General features: G+C 42.8%; 1 protein-coding gene and 2 non-coding genes across 3 annotated transcripts in view; all 3 read left to right on the forward strand.

The window, feature by feature from the left end:
• The first annotated feature begins 211 nt into the window (after positions 1-211).
• The window catches only part of TBRG4 (transforming growth factor beta regulator 4), an 83,291-nt gene continuing 64,426 nt past the window's right edge, over positions 212-19,076 (forward strand). The window contains exons 1-2 of the mRNA XM_078662561.1: positions 212-506; positions 10,611-11,065. Of these exons, the coding sequence (XP_078518687.1) occupies positions 10,661-11,065 (405 nt within the window). The 5' untranslated portion in view covers positions 212-506; positions 10,611-10,660. The remainder of the gene's footprint in view (positions 507-10,610; positions 11,066-19,076) is intronic.
• Positions 4,198-4,333, forward strand: LOC144786351 (small nucleolar RNA SNORA5). The gene has a single exon (XR_013602153.1). It is a non-coding gene; the product is annotated as a small nucleolar RNA SNORA5 (small nucleolar RNA).
• On the forward strand, positions 11,206-11,342 carry LOC144786353 (small nucleolar RNA SNORA5). The gene has a single exon (XR_013602155.1). It is a non-coding gene; the product is annotated as a small nucleolar RNA SNORA5 (small nucleolar RNA).

The raw sequence follows: 19,076 nt of genomic DNA on the forward strand, positions 1-19,076 counted from the left end.
CATTTTTGTGTTTGATTCATTAAATAATTTTAGAACTGCTTATACGCTTTTAACTGTACTTATCCTACGCTCCACCTCCTCCACCCCCTTCTGTCCGCTACAGAGTGGTAAAATAGTTCCAAGATGGCCGCTAAGCCGTCGTCCATGTTTTTGGAAGAGAGTGGAGAGAGCACGATCTCGCCTTAAGTCCTTCTTTCATTACTTGCCAGTCAAAACTGTGCGTGATTAAGTGGACCGAACTTAAGAAAGTCACGGTTTATTCTACCGCACCTGAGTTTCTTTACCTTGAGCTGTGTAACAACGTAGAATCATGTTTTCCCAAGTAACAGGGTAAAGAAAAGTATTTTATTTTCAGGCAAGAGAACCATGTGGCGTTCCGGATGTGACGCTATCGCGGCATGGCACGTACTGGGGCTGTCCGCGCTGGAGCCTGGAGGTCACAGGAAGGAAGGAGCCGGTCGTTTGTGCAGCATGGAGTGTGAGAGAGAGGAGGCTTGCGATGCTCGGTGAGAGGGGCTACATGTGTGGTTAGAGGGAGGGACATTATGTGGTGGACGAGTAAAGAGTACCATAGTGGAGGGGATCTGGTGCCGAAAAATTAGTGGTAGGCAGAGCGGTGAGGTTGAAATAAAGAACGTTGTGGGTCCATTAATTTCTTGGAGGAGATAGATTTTCTTGGTGGATTAGGATGTTGAATTTACTATATCCTGTCACTGCTCGCATTTTCAAGCAGTACTATTTTCTTTTTGTTAAAGCAGAAAACAAAAAGAGTGCGTGTGTTTCCCTTCTGCCTTCCTTGAGTGCTACTCTCTCCGCCATGTTCCGTGTTCCTCTCTATGCTCTCGTCCGTGTGCTTCATGTTAACTTCTCGCCCAGGTGTTTTTTCCCAACCGCCTACACGCTTTAGTCTTTCGCCCATTTGACACCCCCCACCTATTGCTTCAGCTTATTGTCCACTTTGTTGGCCCCCCCCCCCACGTTGTTTCCTACTCGCCTAAAAAAAAAAAGCTTTCTCATACTTTTTTTTTCTTCTCTTATTAGTTACTGATTTAACTCCGACCAGGAATTAACAAGAGAACAATTGCCTGTATCATGTTGTAGGCAAGCGTATGAGTCGGGGATGCTGCTGCACAGGCTAAAATCATTGAAAAAGCAAATTGGTCCCAAGTGCGAGTCCTGTTGGCTTTGCAAATGCTTGTATGTTATGTCCCGGCTGGGAGTAGGTTTTATGGGGCATTCAAATAAACCCCTAGCAACTCCGCCTTTCGCATCTGATAAAATAATCACGCTGAGTACATTTTTGACGTGATCGATCTGCTACTAGCATGTTTCAAGCATGAATTTAAGTATGTTTTTTCTTTTCAAAAGGGGTTTCTACAATGTTTGACATATTAAATATGTCAGTAGTTGCCAAGTGATCTTGTATCCTACACAACCTCTTCAGCCACTCATGGTAGTTTATCCAACAGTGCGCTACCTATTGGATTTGTAGCTTAACTTTAAACATGTAAGCAGGGGTTCAAAAACGGTTATAAAGGCGAAGTTGTATTGGTGGCATAGGGCAGATCAAGTACATTGGTGGAGAAGATGGATTTTCTTGGTGAATTGTATTAAGGGTTCTTTCATTAGAAGGCTGCAGTTTAGCTAGATGAGGTGTGGGCAATTGGTTGTCTAGGCAGATGCGTTTTAGGGGGGGTTGTGCTAATGGGTGATTATTCTTGTAATTGTCGAATTGGTGATAGACGATTCATTAGAGCAATGATTGTTGGACTTGGGCTGTAGAGGAGGACTGGAGTAGTTGGATCTATATGGAGCAGTTGGCGTTGATTGGGGCAATAACATGTGGATTAGATTAGGGCACCAGATACAGATAAGGTGTGGCCAGATAGATCACCAAAGGGGATCGAATGGCTACGAATCACGAAATAGTTTGTGAAGTGTATTACTTTGTGGTCTAGGTTTAGTGTAATAGTTTGCTTGGTAGTAAGGTAGGATGGTGAGTTAAGAGGGGACAGAGCAATCTGTGCTCTCGTCCTTCGTGGAGTGAGGGGCCTAAAATTTGCCAAGAGGAGCATTTGACTTGCTCCTAGGGAGTAGAACCATGCTACACATTGAGTCTGTGCTGTGATTTGTATTTTAAATTGTATTTATATAACAGCTACCACACCCTGACAAGATGTTAGTGCTTTGCGGCGAGTAGCAGGCTAATTCAGAACCCAAGGGTAAATAGGTAGTTTGTTGTGTCCTGCATGAGAGTTGGTGCCAATGGAGTGTTCATATTATCCCTTTTAAAGGGATAATTGCAATGTTTGAAATAAAAAAAGCTGCCTAATGTCCTGAGAAACCAAAGGCGAAAATGGTCAGTTTTAATTACATTTCTTTTAAATCTAAATTTTTCTCTTTTTCTTATATTTCGAATTTCACATATGGAAATTATTGTATGGCTGTTAAAGTCCCCCTCATCTCATTTTACTTGAAATGTTTGGCTTGCCCGCTATGTTTCATGCTGCACATGTTTTTTGTGATACTAAGCAAAACACTAATATCAGTTTTGTCTTTGTTAGATGATGTGCCCGTATGCTAAACTAAAATTGTTTATCTTGCTTTCAGCATTTACCACTTTTTAAAATGTGTGAAAATTCCATTTGGGGAGCCCAGTGACATTTTACGAGTGAGTGCCCAGAAAAGATTAGAAGACCGCTAGGGTTGAGGTTGGTAGAAGGTTGATGATTTAGAAAGGTTCCTTTTTCAGATTAGTTGAGTTAGGGTGGTGGATTTACACCACATCCATTGTGGTTTTAGAAGTATACTGATTCATGGTATGCCGGTGTGATGAACATAAATATAGCACTCATCTTCTACATGTATGGCCTCCTAGTGTTTTGGAAGTCTGGGTTGTGCTTCTACTAATTTCTGTGCTTCCTTTTGGACTGAATCGTCGTACGCCTATTTCTCGAGTATTGTGTTCTAGTTTATCCTAAAGAATGGTATTCCGTCCATTGTGGAAGTGTAGATTGAGCTATGAGTTCATACAATGGTCCATTAAGTGACTGTCATCTGTGATTTCCTGGTAGTATATTGCTCAACCACACCATGTGAAGAAGTGCTTCATCATTTGTCGTAACCAGTGGTTGACAGTAAGTGGTTTGAGTTAAATTGGTCGTCCATGGTATTGTCAGATACGTGGCTTGTCTGAGCTGTGTCATAAGTGCATTAAGTTTGCCTAATGTGTTTTATTTATCACTTGGTTGGGAGCAGCATGATCTCTATCGGACCTATTTGTGGTGTACTTTTGGAATGAGGCAGTGTTATGTCGCATTGAGTAAGTGAACTATGCTGGAAACAGGAGCCAGCTGTATCATGTTCTGACATTTAAAGGACTTTGCTGCTTGCAATAGTAATATCTGTTAAAGCAAGGCGAAAAAATTGCATGAAAGCGGTTGATCGATCCTGTGGGGGTATTTAAGCAATACATGTGCATACACATGTTGGGTACAAAAACCTGCACTTAAGAACAATTATCCTAAGAACTAATTGTGATGTTCGGATGGAAGTTGAAGCCTGGATAAAGCAGATGATCGTGAAACATGTGTTAACTGAACAGAGGGCTTCCAAGAACAAGAATAAAATTAGTCTGGATTGTGCTATGTACATTAACCAACCAAAGTGAATGTGCTAATCATACAGATCATTAATTATTTTGAGTAAATAACTATTGGTATTATGAACTGTACATGTTATGAAGTGTTTGGTGATGGTGCTTCTTACTCTGTTATGTATGTAAAAAGAGTAATACTAGTTGGTAAATAGTCAAATTGTGTGCACCTTTTAACACCTGGCGTACTTTCCATTTACCTCTAAAAGTAAAATTGAAGGTCTAAATAATTTCAGCAAAATTTCTGTGTGGCGTATCTTGGAGCGAATGCTGTTGGTGGGATTTTGAGTGCTGCAAGTGTGTATGGCTCGCTGATATAGAACTTCATGATTGTGGTGGTCATTTTGCAGTGGAGTCTAGCAGCTTTGGAGAAGGGTTTGTTGGAATATACTGAAGGCTGCGTTGATGGGGACAGACTAAGCAGGTCCATAAAATGGCTTTTTTGGGAGTGTCAGTTCTAACTGCCCTTCATTGTGCAACTACTCACTAGTATCTACTTATTTTATAGATTCTTATAACACAGGGTACACATTCTGTGTTTATGCAACCTAGTCAAATTCAGTTCCTCCTTGTCTGTGGTGGAAACTGGCCCAAATGGTTGCTACAGCAAATCTGTGTCTTATGGGCCCCACGTCTTTGTAGATGGACGCTAGGGGATAGTATGTGCCACAGACAATAGCTTATGAATGATGTGGTTAAATAACCAGTGCTCAATTATCTGACAGACCACAACACGCACAGTGTTTATTTTAAGTATTGGCTGCATGCAATCAGTTACCAAACTCATTTAAGTCGAGGGGCCAATGGACAGTGCTAGTATTCGCTACAATGTTAGGCTTGGTGTTAGAAATGGGGGTCTCTGGTTGGCAATGGTTTGCACCTTTGTCCAAGTAAGGACCCTTTGTCCTATTTAGGGTAAGGAAGTGGCACTCCAAAAATAACCCCTGCTCACCCCCTTGGAAGCTTGGCATGAGCAGTCAGGCTTATCTTAGAGGTAGTGTGTAAAGCATTTGCACATAACAAACAGTAATACAGTGAAAGCACTACAAAAGGACACCACACCAGTTTAGAAAAATTATCCAATATTTTCTATATATCCAAAACAAGGCCCAAAACGATAAGAATCCAACATATAGTACTTAAAAATATATACTTTGCAAGATATCTTCAAAATTGCAGAAATGTCTCAAACACAGTTCTTACCAGTCGGTAGCTCTGTCCGGGGCTACAACGATGCTAAAAACATAGTCTAACGGTTCCAGACGACCACGTCAGTACTGGCTAGCGAAATCGTGAGCAGATTCGTGAACGGTACCTTTCTCGTTGCGTCTGGTGTGTTGCTGCAAGCCGGTCGTGGCAACTGTTGCGATTGCGGTGCAGGCATCGCGCCGTGCCTATTGTCCAGATGATATCTGTGAGACCAAGGCTTACGGTGCAGGGCAAGGCGGTGCTGGCAGGTTGCGGGGCAAGTGTCGGAGCCGGTTAGTGGAAGCTTGCGTCGGTCAGTCCAGACGGCTGTGTGGGGCGAGCGGTGCCCCCAGCCACGATGCGGTCACGGGCATCCAAGTCAGCAGCGACGACGTCGGTGAGACCAGGATAGCGAAGTGAGGTGGTACGGGGTGCAGCGCCCACAGGTTATGGTGAAAGCAGTGGCTCAGTGGTAGCGTTAGTCGTCTGTGATACCAGGGTTGCGGTGCGAGATGCGGACGGTACCCTCTGCTGTGCCGTCAGGACACAGAGCCAGCGACGGTCCGTTGCGTTTCCCTTCTCTGTGGCAACTGAAACAGCAGTTCCAGAAGTGGTACCCAGAGGTTGGTGAAGTCTTTGCAGTCCCTGAGACTTCAGAACCCAAGGCAAGCTCTACTTCAAACCCTTGGAGATACTCCGCACAAGTGAAGAAAGTTCAGTCCAGTCCTTTCACTGCCCAAGGCAGAAGTAGCAACTGCAGGCCAACCCAACAAAGCAACAACACAGCAAAGGGGCAGTACTCCTCCTGGCAGCTCTTCTTCTTGGCAGGTTCGTTGATTACAGCGAGTTCTCTCCAAAGTCTTTCTATCCCTGAAACTTCCAATAGGAGGCAAGCTCTACTTCAAGCCCTTGGAGAAAACCGGATGAAGAAAGTACACTCCAGTCCTTTCCCTGCCCCAGACAGAACCAGCGAGCAGCAGTCCAACACAGCAGAGCACGCAGCAAAGTGACAGTTCTTCAGGATGGCTTTTCCAACCCTTCTTCCTGGCAGGTTCCTTAGTTACAACTATGAACAGAGGGAACTCGCACAGCTGAATAAATCACAAGTATAACACAGATGAAGGGTGTAGTGTGCTGCTAGAGTTGAACACTGCCTGGCCTAGCAGTGTTAAATCCAAGGAACTAATACAAAGCCCTCTCAACAAGGAGAAAGCAACTCCGAGCACTACATGGAAGACCAACCGGTCTTATTAATTAAATCTCAAAGTTAATTTCGAAGTATACGGAAGAATCATCCAAATGTTCAAATCATTTTATTTTTTTCAACGATGGTTGATTCACCAATCAGCGATTAGAATATTCAATATCATATCTTCATTATTTGAAAAAGTTTTTCAATGATGTTAACACATCCCGATGCATTTCGGGCACCGCCCTTCCTCGGGGGATTACTCTACAACAACAATCCAAAATAAATGATGTTCAAATATACAGTTCTCATAAATGTAAAACATACTATCTAGCATTGATATTTCATTCACATGCATAAATACACCTATACCTAAGACAAACATATCTCAGAAAGAATCACCAAAGTAAAGTCACCAAAGAAATCCTTAATCAACCGAAGTCTACTATTACTATGTCCACATACACAGGACTCAAACCTTGCTACAATTGCAGCAACTGCAATAATTGCATTACTGGTAACACTACACGCCACCCCATGAAAGGACACACGATAAAACTGCGAGTCAATGCCACCTGCAACAGTGGCAACGTCATTTGCATGTTGAAATGCCCTTGTGGCAAATGTTACATTGGACATACTGAACGTAAAATCCGTGTTCGCATTTTGGAACACAAAAGTAACATACGCACCCACAACCAAAAATCTAGTGTGGCTAACCACTTCCATGAACATAGACACAGCGTGGCACAATTGAAATTTTTGATTTTAGAACAAGTCAAAGTGACACACAACAACAAAAACACATTGCTCAAACGAGAGAACTTTTGGATCCGATTCATGTCCACTATGGTACCCGATGGGTTAAATGACCGAATGGAATTTTTATGCTATCTGTAATGTATGTATATTATCTTGCATAATTCACACTGTTTTTTTACACACCCACATAGTTTTCTTCGACATTTTCAATTTTTGTGCTTTTCGTCCATTACACGACTGGTCATTGGTCTTAGATTTTATTTGCCCACTCTGTGTAGGGTTTTCTGCCTTTTCTTAACTTCACGGGGTTTCAGTCGGTTTACACCTCATTCGTTTTAACGGGTAGTCCGTTCTCTATCTTCAGCCACGCAGTCTTCTCTCTATGTCGATGCTCACTCGCATTTCAATTTACCGATCACCAGCTTTGCAGCGCCGGCTTTTCCTGGTCTCTGCATTCACTTGCGGAACCTGTTATACTCCCGTACAAGTAAGTTACCCCCCCCGGGGAACTCGTCATCTCTATGACGGGGCTTGTGGCTACACGCACCAAACTCACCGAGTTAGAACTTCGTGCAGATTTGGTGACTCACATTGTTTGAACCTCACGCTGCTAGGGAGTTTACATGTAACACTCGATTAATGTCTTTTATGCACCCGCGACCTAGAGGCTTTTTCACTTGTTTGGTTATTTCTCTATCCACATTGATCACTTTTGTCTCCTTTGTTCACTCGTTTGGTGGAGGGAACTAAGATCCCACCCTTTATTCTTTGGTGACTTTACTTTGGTGATTCTTTCTGAGATATGTTTGTCTTAGGTATAGGTGTATTTATGCATGTGAATGAAATATCAATGCTAGATAGTATGTTTTACATTTATGAGAACTGTATATTTGAACATCATTTATTTTGGATTGTTTTTCTAGAGTAATCCCCTGAGGAAGGGCGGTGCCCGAAATGCATCGGGATGTGTTAACATCATTGAAAAAGTTTTTCAAATAATGAAGATATGATATTGAATATTCTAATCGCTGATTGGTGAATCAACCATCATTGAAAAAAATAAAATGATTTGAACATTTGGATGATTCTTCCGTATACTTCGAAATTAACTTTGAGATTTAATTAATAAGACCGGTTGGTCTTCCATGTAGTGCTCGGAGTTGCTTTCTCCTTGTTGAGAGGGCTTTGTATAGGTTCCTTAGTTAAGCAGTAATCTAAAGTTCTGGGTCTGGACCCCATTTTTTAATAGCACAAATTTTTGTTCTCTGGTGGCAGAGAAGCTCTTTGCCCAGCCAAAACTAGTTCGGTCTTCTCTGGTGCTGCTGCCCGGCAGGAGGCGGAGACAGCATTGTCCAAGGCAGACCAGGCCCGTTCAGGTGTGAAAGAAATCACCCCCCTCTCTAAATGCAGCCCAGGTCTATTTAGCCGAGCCGTGACTCACCCAGGAAAGGTAGTACACACATCAAACCCCCCCCCCCCCGCCTCTGTCATTCAGAAGCCAGACAGTCCCTCCACAAACCGGCAGAGGTATACTGGATGGCTAAGCAAGACAATACCCACTTTCTAAAAGTGGTATTTTAAAGAGCACAATATAAAAAGCGTCTTTACTAAAAGATGCATTTTGATATACTGAGTTCAGGCATACTAAACTCCATCTTTCTATCTTGCTCTAATAGAAAGTTATATTTATAAGATGTTATAAACCAACTCGCATTCTGTCCTCTGGGCCAGAAAGCCGTTTAATAGTGAAAATCGAAATTGCCAGTATTTCACTATATGGGCATTCCACACACATCAGGGCATGCCTCACCTTTCACATACTGCAACCTACCCACAGGGGTGCCTTGGCCCCACCTTAGGGTTGATTTGCATGTAAGAAAATGGAAGGTTAGAGTCTGGCAAATGGGTGCACTTGCCAGGTCGACATGGCAGTTTCAAACTGTGCGCAGACACTGCAGTGGCAGGTCTGAGTTACATTTACAGGTTGCTCATGTATGTGGGAGAGGCAGTGCTGCAGGCCCACTAGCTGCATTTGATTTACAGTCGCTGGGCACACACAGTGCACTGTACTAGGGACTTACAAGTAAATTAAATACTTCAATCATGGAAACACAATTTACCTAGAAAGAGCATATGCACTTTAGCACTGAATAGCAGTGGTAAAGTGCCCAGAGTCCGAAAACCAACAAACACAGAAGGCCAAAAAGCAAACAGTCTGGGGGTAAACACACGTAAAAAGCCAAGTCTAACACTTGGTTAGCAATGACATGGTGTGTATGGTAAACTCTGCTCTGCCTATAGAGTTTTGCCTGCTTAGAGCATGGAGTTCGGCAAAAACTCAGCCAACTGCAGCATGGTGGAATTTTTCTTGCACATGGCTTGCCAACAGTAAGTTGGCGCGCGCGCAACTAGCAATAGACCGCCTCCCAGAGAGATTTCTCAACGTGGGCACCTGTGGCTGGTTGCCTCCGCTTGTGTTGAGAGATTTGGCACTCGCGCAGTAAAAGCTGCAGCTCAAGTAGAAAATCTACTCTAGCGGCAGAAAGAAGCATCGCCCTCTGGCACGCCGCGTGGTGCTGTTTGTGTCGATTTTACAGTGCAGGATAAGTTCCGGGTTCTAAAAAAATCAGTGCAACGGACCAGAAATCTGCTGCTCGTGGAACTCCACGTAATCTCCCGGGGTTTTTAGGTAACTCCGCAGAGTAGAATTCTGCGAGTTCCACCCACCCCTAGTGATATGCATTTTCCCTGCTGATATATGAACACGAGAGTGCATAATGGCACTTCGAAGTACAGCAGCTGATTCCTGACTGCTGAAATCATCACAACCAGAATTGGGCAGGATGGGTCAGAGTTAAGCACTTGGTGCTGACCTCTTGTGTGTCCCGATCACATGTTTGAGTCCCAACAGTGCCAGCTGTGACTTTCAATATTGTAAAGTTGACAGCTTGATTATAATTTCTAGGCGTAACAAACACATTTTATGTGCAGTGCTTAGTAACCAACTAATGCAGTATTCAGTACTATACAAAAAACAAGCTTTTATTTTTGCCTTTGTCAGGCGCATCTAGGTCCCTCTGGAATATTGGACAGTGGTCTCAAATAATGGTGTAGGAGGGTTAGTTGCCTTGTTTGTCTGGGACTAAAAGACATGCTTTGAGGCCATCCTGGTATCCACGATTGAGGAGACTGTCTTGAACCACTTTCTGAACCATATAGACTACATGGGTTGTGGTTGAATCCGAATATGATTTGATAACTTAATATAGCTGGTCACTTCTATATGATTGACCTCACAGTCAAAAGAAAGCTCAAGTTTACAGTAGTAAAATAGTGTATAGCATCCAGTAAAGCCTTTCCACCTCACATATTTTTCTGACCATACCCATTCAGGTAGTTGCCCGTTCCGGTCTCCCAACTGAGACACCATATCAACTCTTCCCCCTCCCTCACCTTTCCTAGTCAACCGCATTTGCTGACCAAACGACATCCCCTCCTGGGACTTGTCTACTTGTTTCAGTATGGAACAGATACTACACACAGTTTGGCGCAAGTGCAGCTATGCAGAGTAAAGCAAGAGGCACGCTCTAGTCTAGAAGGTCACAATAATGGCAAGTGCTCCTAAAACAAATATTAATTGCATAAGCTATTATTGAAGAAAACTTTAGGACCTAGCTGTGATTCCATTACCTGTAATGTGGTTGAAAATGCAGTGCATGTATACACAAAATTGATTGTGGTTTGGTTAAAATACAAGTAGATATTGCACGCTAATGTGCTTTCTATAATTCTGAATCTTCTGTTTTTGTCCTTCAGCAGGTGCATGGTGCAGAGCTGACCTTGGTTCTAGTAATTGAAGAATCTCAATGGCTTCCCAACTGGTACATCGTTGCTCCCGGCTGTTAAGAGCCTCTCTCCAAGTGCCAGTGACTGCACCAGCTGGTGCTCTAGCCAGCAGACCTATCCCCCCTAAGACTGTACCTCGTTCAACTGTGCACACCTCTAGCTTCTGCAGACAAGCGGACACTTTCCAGGTCAAGGAGCAGGTGTACACAAAGCTGCCTGATCGGACTGAGGTTGAAGGACTCATTGAGACTGCTTCTGGCCTGGAGGACTTGCTTCAGATATGCAGGGCTCAAGTTGTGACAGGGAACCAGGCTGCCCTTATTGTTATTGCCATCTCTCGGAATGCCACAGAGACCAAACTGGAGGCGGGTAGCATCCTCCAAGATGATCGATGTCAACAGTTACTACAAACTATAGAGAAGCAGGTAATGTGGACCTCAGTTAATCTTGGTATTGGGCTATTGCTTTATTCCTGATTGGAAGTAATTGCTTAATTAGTAGAATTAAAAGTATGCCGTGATTTATAAAGGATTTTTAAATTCTGTATATTCATTTGGCTAGAAGACGCAGCCTCGTCAAATTCAGTCCCGTCTCCTTTGTGTCGGGATCTGGCCCAAATGGTTGCTACATTAAATCCCTGTAGCTCATGGGCCCCAGTTATCTCTCATGTGGTACTGGGGATAAAAAGTGCTATAGACAAATTGTTAAACTAATTTATGTAACTTTTCCTCTAGTATGAAACCAGGCCTATTATGAGAAAGGGGGATTTTTTTTGTCACCCTTCAGTAAGTGGAGTTGGTTTACTCTTCACATTTCCAAATCAGGGAGGTGCGATTTGTCAGCGAGAATGCAGTTTATGGACTTATGTATTAGTGGTTCTTGTTGCAAATTGTTAATTTACAGTGAATTGCAAAATGCCTTACATGTGTTAATCAGGGAAGTCGAAGTTGCAATTGTCTGGGAGTCAGGGATTGGTGTCCTGCTGCCAACAGAAGACCTCTGTCGCTGGGTTTCTATTTCCAGTGGTAAATATATATATTTTTTAAAGCAACCAATATTCATTAAAGGGACACGAGCTGCTTTAAACAAACAAAAAAAGACAGCTCCCCTCAAGCTGTCGGCCACGGTTGCCAAAAGTTGTCCTATGTGGCAGACTTTCAGTTTCCAAATCGGCTACATACAATATAAACTTCGGTGGTCTGTAACTGATGAGTGGTTTTGCAACTGCAGTGGTGTTAAAATTGATACATATCTTTTCAAATTTCAAACAGGAGTGTAACACCTGTTTCATTCCCGCTTCTAATTGTAAGTTGTGATGTGTGTGGACTTTACACTTCAAGCCACCTGTCCATTCTTTCCATTGCTATTGCTCCACCTTGCATAAGGGAGTATTAGTCGATCAGGCCACAAGTGGTTCCTCTGTTGACAGAGCTGATGATACTTCATAACCCTGAAGTGTTTTTCACATTACCAGTACTTAATTTGTAAAACAAGAAGTGCCAGGGCCCTCGTCAGGAGACTACCACAGATCGCACTACCCATTCCCCGGCCAGTGCTTCCAACACCACTATCAACCATCACACTCCTACAAGTGTGATATTTCAGACTATTCCAGGACGCTAAAGCTATAAGAATAGCTTGTGGCAGTTCTAGTAATTATTTATGTATTTTGAATTAATAAACAACTGTTGTGCTACTCTCTAAATCAGGCAAACAGTGCCACCCTGTTGAAGACTGCTATATGTCCTGGTGTTGACAATTAAGTGCCGGTTCCAGCACCGGCTACAACCTGCACAAATTAAGCACTGATTGTTACTCACATAATTTCGAAAGCAAAAACTGGTACTTGCACCCTATTTGCCTTTTGAAAATGTTTCTTCCCGGTATGTAACTTGTGCAGTGCATTTTCTTATATGCAGGTCAAAACTGGCTTATAGCTTGGTACTCTGCTTTTTAAATTATGGACCAATGATAAGAATGGAGATTTAATTTTGTTGGTAATATTTTATGTATCCTCTTTTCCTTGTAAGAGCAATTATTCTTTTTCGCAAAAGCTTGGTTAATTTTTTTTAAAAAAAACAGCATGGAGTAGATTTAACAGAATCCTTCCTGTACATCGCACTGAACAGAGTGCTCAACCAAGCAGCTATGGTAATAGAGGGAATCTTTTTTAAATATTGGCATTGGTTCACTAAGGTTTGCTCTCAGTTATGAAACGCCCTCTAGCCATTGAAAGCAGTGTTTGAATTATTGCTGTTGGTGTATGCAGTAGGATATATATATATATATATATATATATATATATATATATAGATATTCACTGAAAAAACCATAGGTTAGAGACCATATATAGTTAGCTGGACATTTTATTGACATAAAACCAATGAAATTCCATATATAGTTAGTTGCACTAACTATATATCGCGCACCCGCAATCCACTGCTGATGATGTCACATATTACATCATTCATGACATGGTCAGTGACATCACTGATGACATCTCAAATGACATCTCAAATGACATCACTGATGACATCACTGTTTACATCTCAAATGACATCACTGATGACATCATCTAGTGTCTGTGTGTTTTTGTAAAGTTTAAATATGTTTTACATATTGAAGAATGAGTGGATGTATGGAAGACTGAGTGTGTGTGGCTGGCTGGGAGGTGTGTGACTCTGTGCATATCAATGTGTACTTGTATCAGTGATTGTATAAGAGAGTAAGTATGTGTTAGTATATGTGTGAAAAGTATGGTGTTCTGTGTTTAACTGTATAGATGAGGAAATCGAAGTGTGATTGATTCTTCACAGGACTGACTAGGTGTATGAGTGCATATGATAGTGTTGTAATAATGAGTGACTGTATGTATGAGTGATTGTATGGGTGAATGACTGAATGTGTGTGTAGACGTAGGAATCAGTGAGTGCGTATGTAGTAATTGGTATTGGTGTGTCATGATGTCATCAGTGATGTCATTTGAGATGTCATCAGTGATGTCATTTGAGATGTCATCAGTGATGTCATCAGTGATGTCACTGAAGTATGGTGTTCTGTGTTTAACTGTATAGATGAGGAAATGGAAGTGTGATTGATTCTTTACAGGACTGACTAGGTGTGTGAGTAACTCCTTGGATGAGTGGCAGTGTGTGAGTGTCTGCATAGGTGTATGAGTGCATATGATAGTGTTGTAATAATGAGTGACTGTATGTATGAGTGATTGTATGGGTGAATGAGTGAATGTGTGTGTAGACGTAGGAATCAGTGAGTGCGTATGTAGTAACTGGTATTGGTGTGTCATGATGTCATCAGTGATGTCATCAGTGATGTCATTTGAGATGTCATCAGTGATGTCACTGACCATGTCATGAATGATGTAATATGTGACATCATCAGCAGTGGATTGCGGGTGCGCGATATATAGTTAGTGCAACTAACTATATATGGAATTTCATTGGTTTTAAGTCAATAAAATGTCCAGCTAACTATATATGGTCTCTAACCTATGGTTTTTTCAGTGAATTTTCAAGGTTTTGTAAATGCAAATTCCTAACTATATATGGTCTGTAACCTATGGTTTTTTCAGTGAATTTCATTGGTTTTTTAAAAGCTAATATCTATAGCTGTAAAATATTTTCTTTATTACGTGACGTATCACGTAGCCACGTGAGACACCTCATGACGCGTCGCATAACCGTGACGTATCGGCTCTGCAGCGCAAACAAAACCCGTAACGTAAGCGTGCCGGAGCACGCTTACAGATATATATATTTTTTTTAACCTTAATTAGACAAAATCCACACGTGCACATATCTTGAGGCCTTGCAAAGGCACATCAAACAAACAGTCCCTACAATTTTGCCAAGTTTGCTGGAAATCTATTCCCTTAATTTTTTTTTTACTGTTTCTCTTGGTTTTCCCCTTGTTACGCTTACCGGGACGCTACCCGGTACGCGAACCGGACGCTCCAAAAACACAAGATGGCGGACTCCCGTTACGCTGCCGGTTAGCTGCCCGGTTCGCGTACCGGGAAGCTCCTCTACCGCGAAAAATCGCGGGGGACTTTAATATCCCCCTCATCAATCCTAGGGGGTCAGGAGGGGTTTACCTTGCCCCCTTTCCTTCATTTCCCCCTTCTTTTTTCACCACATCTTGTCTCTCGAACCTACCGAGAGACAAGATGGCGGCCGCTCCGGACTGTTTACAATGTTGACAGCTACGCTGCCCGGTTAGCTGCCCGGTGAGCTGCCCGGTGAGCTGCCCGGTGAGCTGCCCGGTTCGCGTACCGGGACGCGCCTCTACGGCGTAAAATCACAAAAAAAAATTTTGTTTTATTTTTTGCCCCGCGGGGCACTTTAATATCCCCCTCATCAATCCTAGGGGCAGGAGTGGTCTACCTTGCCCCCTTTCCTTCATTTCCCCCTTCGTTTTTCACCACATCTTGTCTCTCGATCGTACCGAGAGACAAGATGGCGGCCGCTCCGGACTGTTTAGAATGTTGACACACCGGAGAGCCAATCAGCTTCGCTTCGTGAAGTTCCGTTACGCGTCAGGTACGCGAACCGGGGCGCTAACCGGAGCGCTGTCACAGATATATATATTTTTTTAAACGTTAATTTCTCAAAATCCACTGGAGCACATATATTGAGACATAGCAAAGGCACGTCGGGCAAACCATATCTACAATTTTGCCAAGTTTCATGTAAATCTATTCAGCCGTTCGAGCTAAAAGTGAGTCCAACCGCCCTATGGAAAAATGAATGGGAAAAACGTGTTTTGGGACCCCCCTTTTTTCCCGGCCCCCCCTTGACGAAACCCCCCCAATTTTCAGGGGCTGCTCAGAAGCAAAATGTGCCATTTTCCTGAAAATTTCAGCAAATTCCGTCCACAAACGCCAAAGTTATTAGACATAGAATTTTCAGAAATCCCATAGAGAAAAAATCCTAACTATATATACCCACTGGCTATCGCCAGTAGGTAATATACATATATAAATATATATAATCTGCATATCTATATAAATATAAATGCATGCATACATATACATATGCATGTTATTTACATGAAAGTTTTAAAAACACTAATAAAAGCAAAGCTAAAAAGCCACCTCATTACAAACAGAATGGCTTTAACTTAAACGAGGGCGAGATCTATTGCATTTTCAATGCTTGTTTACTTTGGTTCTATCAAGAAGGCATTCAGATGTGTCACATATTTGCCATAAATTCTGAATGTTAGCACTCTAGTTGCTCATTAGATCACTGTAGTAAAGCTAGTGCTCACCAGGGAAGTCTGCTGCTAATCATGGTTTGCAGCCATTTTCCCGCATTTTTTATCCCGCAGACTTTCAGTCCGCATACCATTATCCCGCAAGGTCATTGACCTCGCATACCATTATCCCGCATTTTTTCAAAACGCATGTGCATTTATCGCGCATGCCTTTACAAAGAATTATGTTTTAAAGGCATGTATGGTAAATGCATTTGCGTTGTGAAAACCACGATGACGAGAGAGGTAAGTGGGTTTGTGTTAATTTTTTCGTGGGTTAGTGATTGTGTAGTGTAGTGTAGTGTTGTGTTAGTGTAGTGTAGAGTTGTGGTGGTTGTTTAGTGTAGGGTCATGCTGGGGGTAGTGTTTTAGGGTTTAGGGTTGTGTTGTAGTGTTTGCGTAGTGTAGGGTCATGCTGGGGGTAGTGTTTTAGGGTTTAGGGTAGTGTTGTAGTGTTTGCGTAGTGTAGGGTCATGCTGGGGGTAGTGTTTTAGGGTTTAGGGTTGTGTTGTAGTGTTTGCGTAGTGTAGGGTCATGCTGGGGCTAGTGTTTTAGGGTTTAGGGTAGTGTTGTAGTGTTTGCGTAGTGTAGGGTCATGCTGGGCGTAGTGTTTTAGGGTTTAGGATAGTGTTGTAGTGTTTGCGTAGTGTAGGGTCATGCTGGGGGTAGTGTTTTAGGGTTTTGGGTAGTGTTGTAGTGTTTGCGTAGTGTAGGGTCATGCTGGGGTGTAGTGTTTTAGGGTTTAGGATAGTGTTGTAGTGTTTGCGTAGTGTAGGGTCATGCTGGGGGTAGTGTTTTAGGGTTTTGGGTAGTGTTTGCGTAGTGTAGGGTCATGCTGGGGTGTAGTGTTTTAGGGTTTTGGGTAGTGTTGTAGTGTTTGCGTAGTGTAGGGTCATGCTGGGGTGTAGTGTTTTAGGGTTTTGGGTAGTGTTGTAGTGTTTGCGTAGTGTAGGGTCATGCTGGGGGTAGTGTTTTAGGGTTTTGGGTAGTGTTGTAGTGTTTGCGCAGTGTAGGGTCATGCTGGGGGTAGTGTTTTAGGGTTTTGGGTAGTGTTGTAGTGTTTGCGTAGTGTAGGGTCATGCTGGGGGTAGTGTTTTAGGGTTTAGGGTAGTGTTGTAGTGTAGGGTCATGCTGGGGCTAGTGTTTTAGGGTTTAGGGTAGTGTTGTAGTGTTTGCGTAGTGTAGGGTCATGCTGGGCGTAGTGTTTTAGGGTTTAGGATAGTGTTGTAGTGTTTGCGTAGTGTAGGGTCATGCTGGGGGTAGTGTTTTAGGGTTTTGGGTAGTGTTGTAGTGTTTGCGTAGTGTAGGGTCATGCTGGGGTGTAGTATTTTAGGGTTTAGGGTAGTGTTGTAGTGTTTGCGTAGTGTAGGGTCATGCTGGGGGTAGTGTTAGGGTTTTGGGTAGTGTTGTAGTGTTTGCGTAGTGTAGGGTCATGCTGGGGGTAGTGTTTTAGGGTTTTGGGTAGTGTTGTAGTGTTTGCGTAGTGTAGGGTCATGCTGGGGGGTAGTGTTTTAGGGTTTTGGTTAGTGTTGTAGTGTTTGCGTAGTGTAGGGTCATGCTGGGGGTAGTGTTTTAGGGTTTTGGGTAGTGTTGTAGTGTTTGCGTAGTGTAGGGTCATGCTGGGGGTAGTTTTTTAGGGTTTAGGGTAGTGTTGTAGTGTTTACGTAGTGTAGGGTCATGCTGGGGGTAGTGTTTTAGGGTTTAGGGTAGTGTTGTAGTGTTTGCGTAGTGTAGGGTCATGCTGGGGGTAGTGTTTTAGGGTTTAGGGAAGTGTTGTAGTGTTTGCGTAGTGTAGGGTCATGCTGGGGTGTAGTGTTTTAGGGTTTTGGGTAGTGTTGTAGTGTTTGCGTAGTGTAGGGTCATGCTGGGGGTAGTGTTTTAGGGTTTAGGGTAGTGTTGTAGTGTTTGCGTAGTGTAGGGTCATGCTGGGGGTAGTGTTTTAGGGTTTAGGGTTGTGTTGTAGTGTAGGGTCATGCTGGGGGTATTGTTTTAGGGTTTAGGGTTGTGTTGTAGTGTTTGTGTAGTGTAGGGTCATGCTGGGGGTAGTGTTTTAGGGTTTAGGGTTGTGTTGTAGTGTTTGCGTAGTGTAGGGTCATGCTGGGGGTAGTGTTTTAGGGTTTAGGGTAGTGTTGTAGTGTTTGTGTAGTGTAGGGTCATGCTGGGGGTAGTGTTTTAGGGTTTAGGGTAGTGTTGTAGTGTTTGTGTAGTGTAGGGTCATGCTGGGGGTAGTGTTTTAGGGTTTAGGGTAGTGTTGTACTGTTTGTGTAGTGTAGGGTCATGCTGGGGGTAGTGTTTTAGGGTTTAGGGTAGTTTAGTTGGTTAGTGTATGCTAAAGGCATATTCGTTCTAAAAGTTTTCGTTATTTTAATTTGCGGCCTAATAGTACATGCGGGATTTTTTTTGCGGACTGATGGTATGCGGGATTTCGTTATATATTCGCTAATCATACTTTCTATGGCAAAATGAACCCCCTCATTTTGTTCCTTTTTAAATTAAATGTTTTAAGAGTTACCACTTTATTCCAATCAAGATGGCTTCAGGTGTGCCATACCTTTGTAATAAGTAGGACTGTTAGCACTCTAGTTGTTCTTTAGAACACTCTGGGACATTCTGTCATTGGGCTATAGTTGGGCTACATCTGGCTGATATTTGGGCTACATCTGGCTGATATTTGGGCTACATTTGTTTTTTTTTGTCTCTGGTGGCCATCTTTGGGCTACATTGGGCTACATTGGGCTACATTTGGGCTCCAACATATATATAGCCCAATGTAGCCCAATATATATTTTTCAAAGTTAATTTTCGTAAAAACCACTGGAGCCTATATCTTGAGACATAGCAAAGGCACATCGGGCTACCAGTCCCTACAATTTTGCCAAGTTTGGTGTAAATCCATTCAGCCGTTCAGGCTAAAAGTGAGGCCAACCGCCCTATGGAAAATTGCATGGGAAAAACCTGTTTTGGGACCCTCCTTTTTTCTCGGCCCCCCCTTGACGAAACCCCCCCAAATTTTCAGGGGCTGCTCAGAAACAAAATGTTCCATTTTCCTGAAAATTTCAGCCAATTCTGTCCTCAAACGCCAAAGTTATTCGACATAGGATTTTTTTCCTATGGGATTTTTGAAAATTCTAACTATATATACCTACTGGCTATCGCCAGTAGGAT

Source organism: Lissotriton helveticus, chromosome 10, assembly GCF_964261635.1.
Source record: "Lissotriton helveticus chromosome 10, aLisHel1.1, whole genome shotgun sequence".
Taxonomy (NCBI): domain Eukaryota; kingdom Metazoa; phylum Chordata; class Amphibia; order Caudata; family Salamandridae; genus Lissotriton; species Lissotriton helveticus.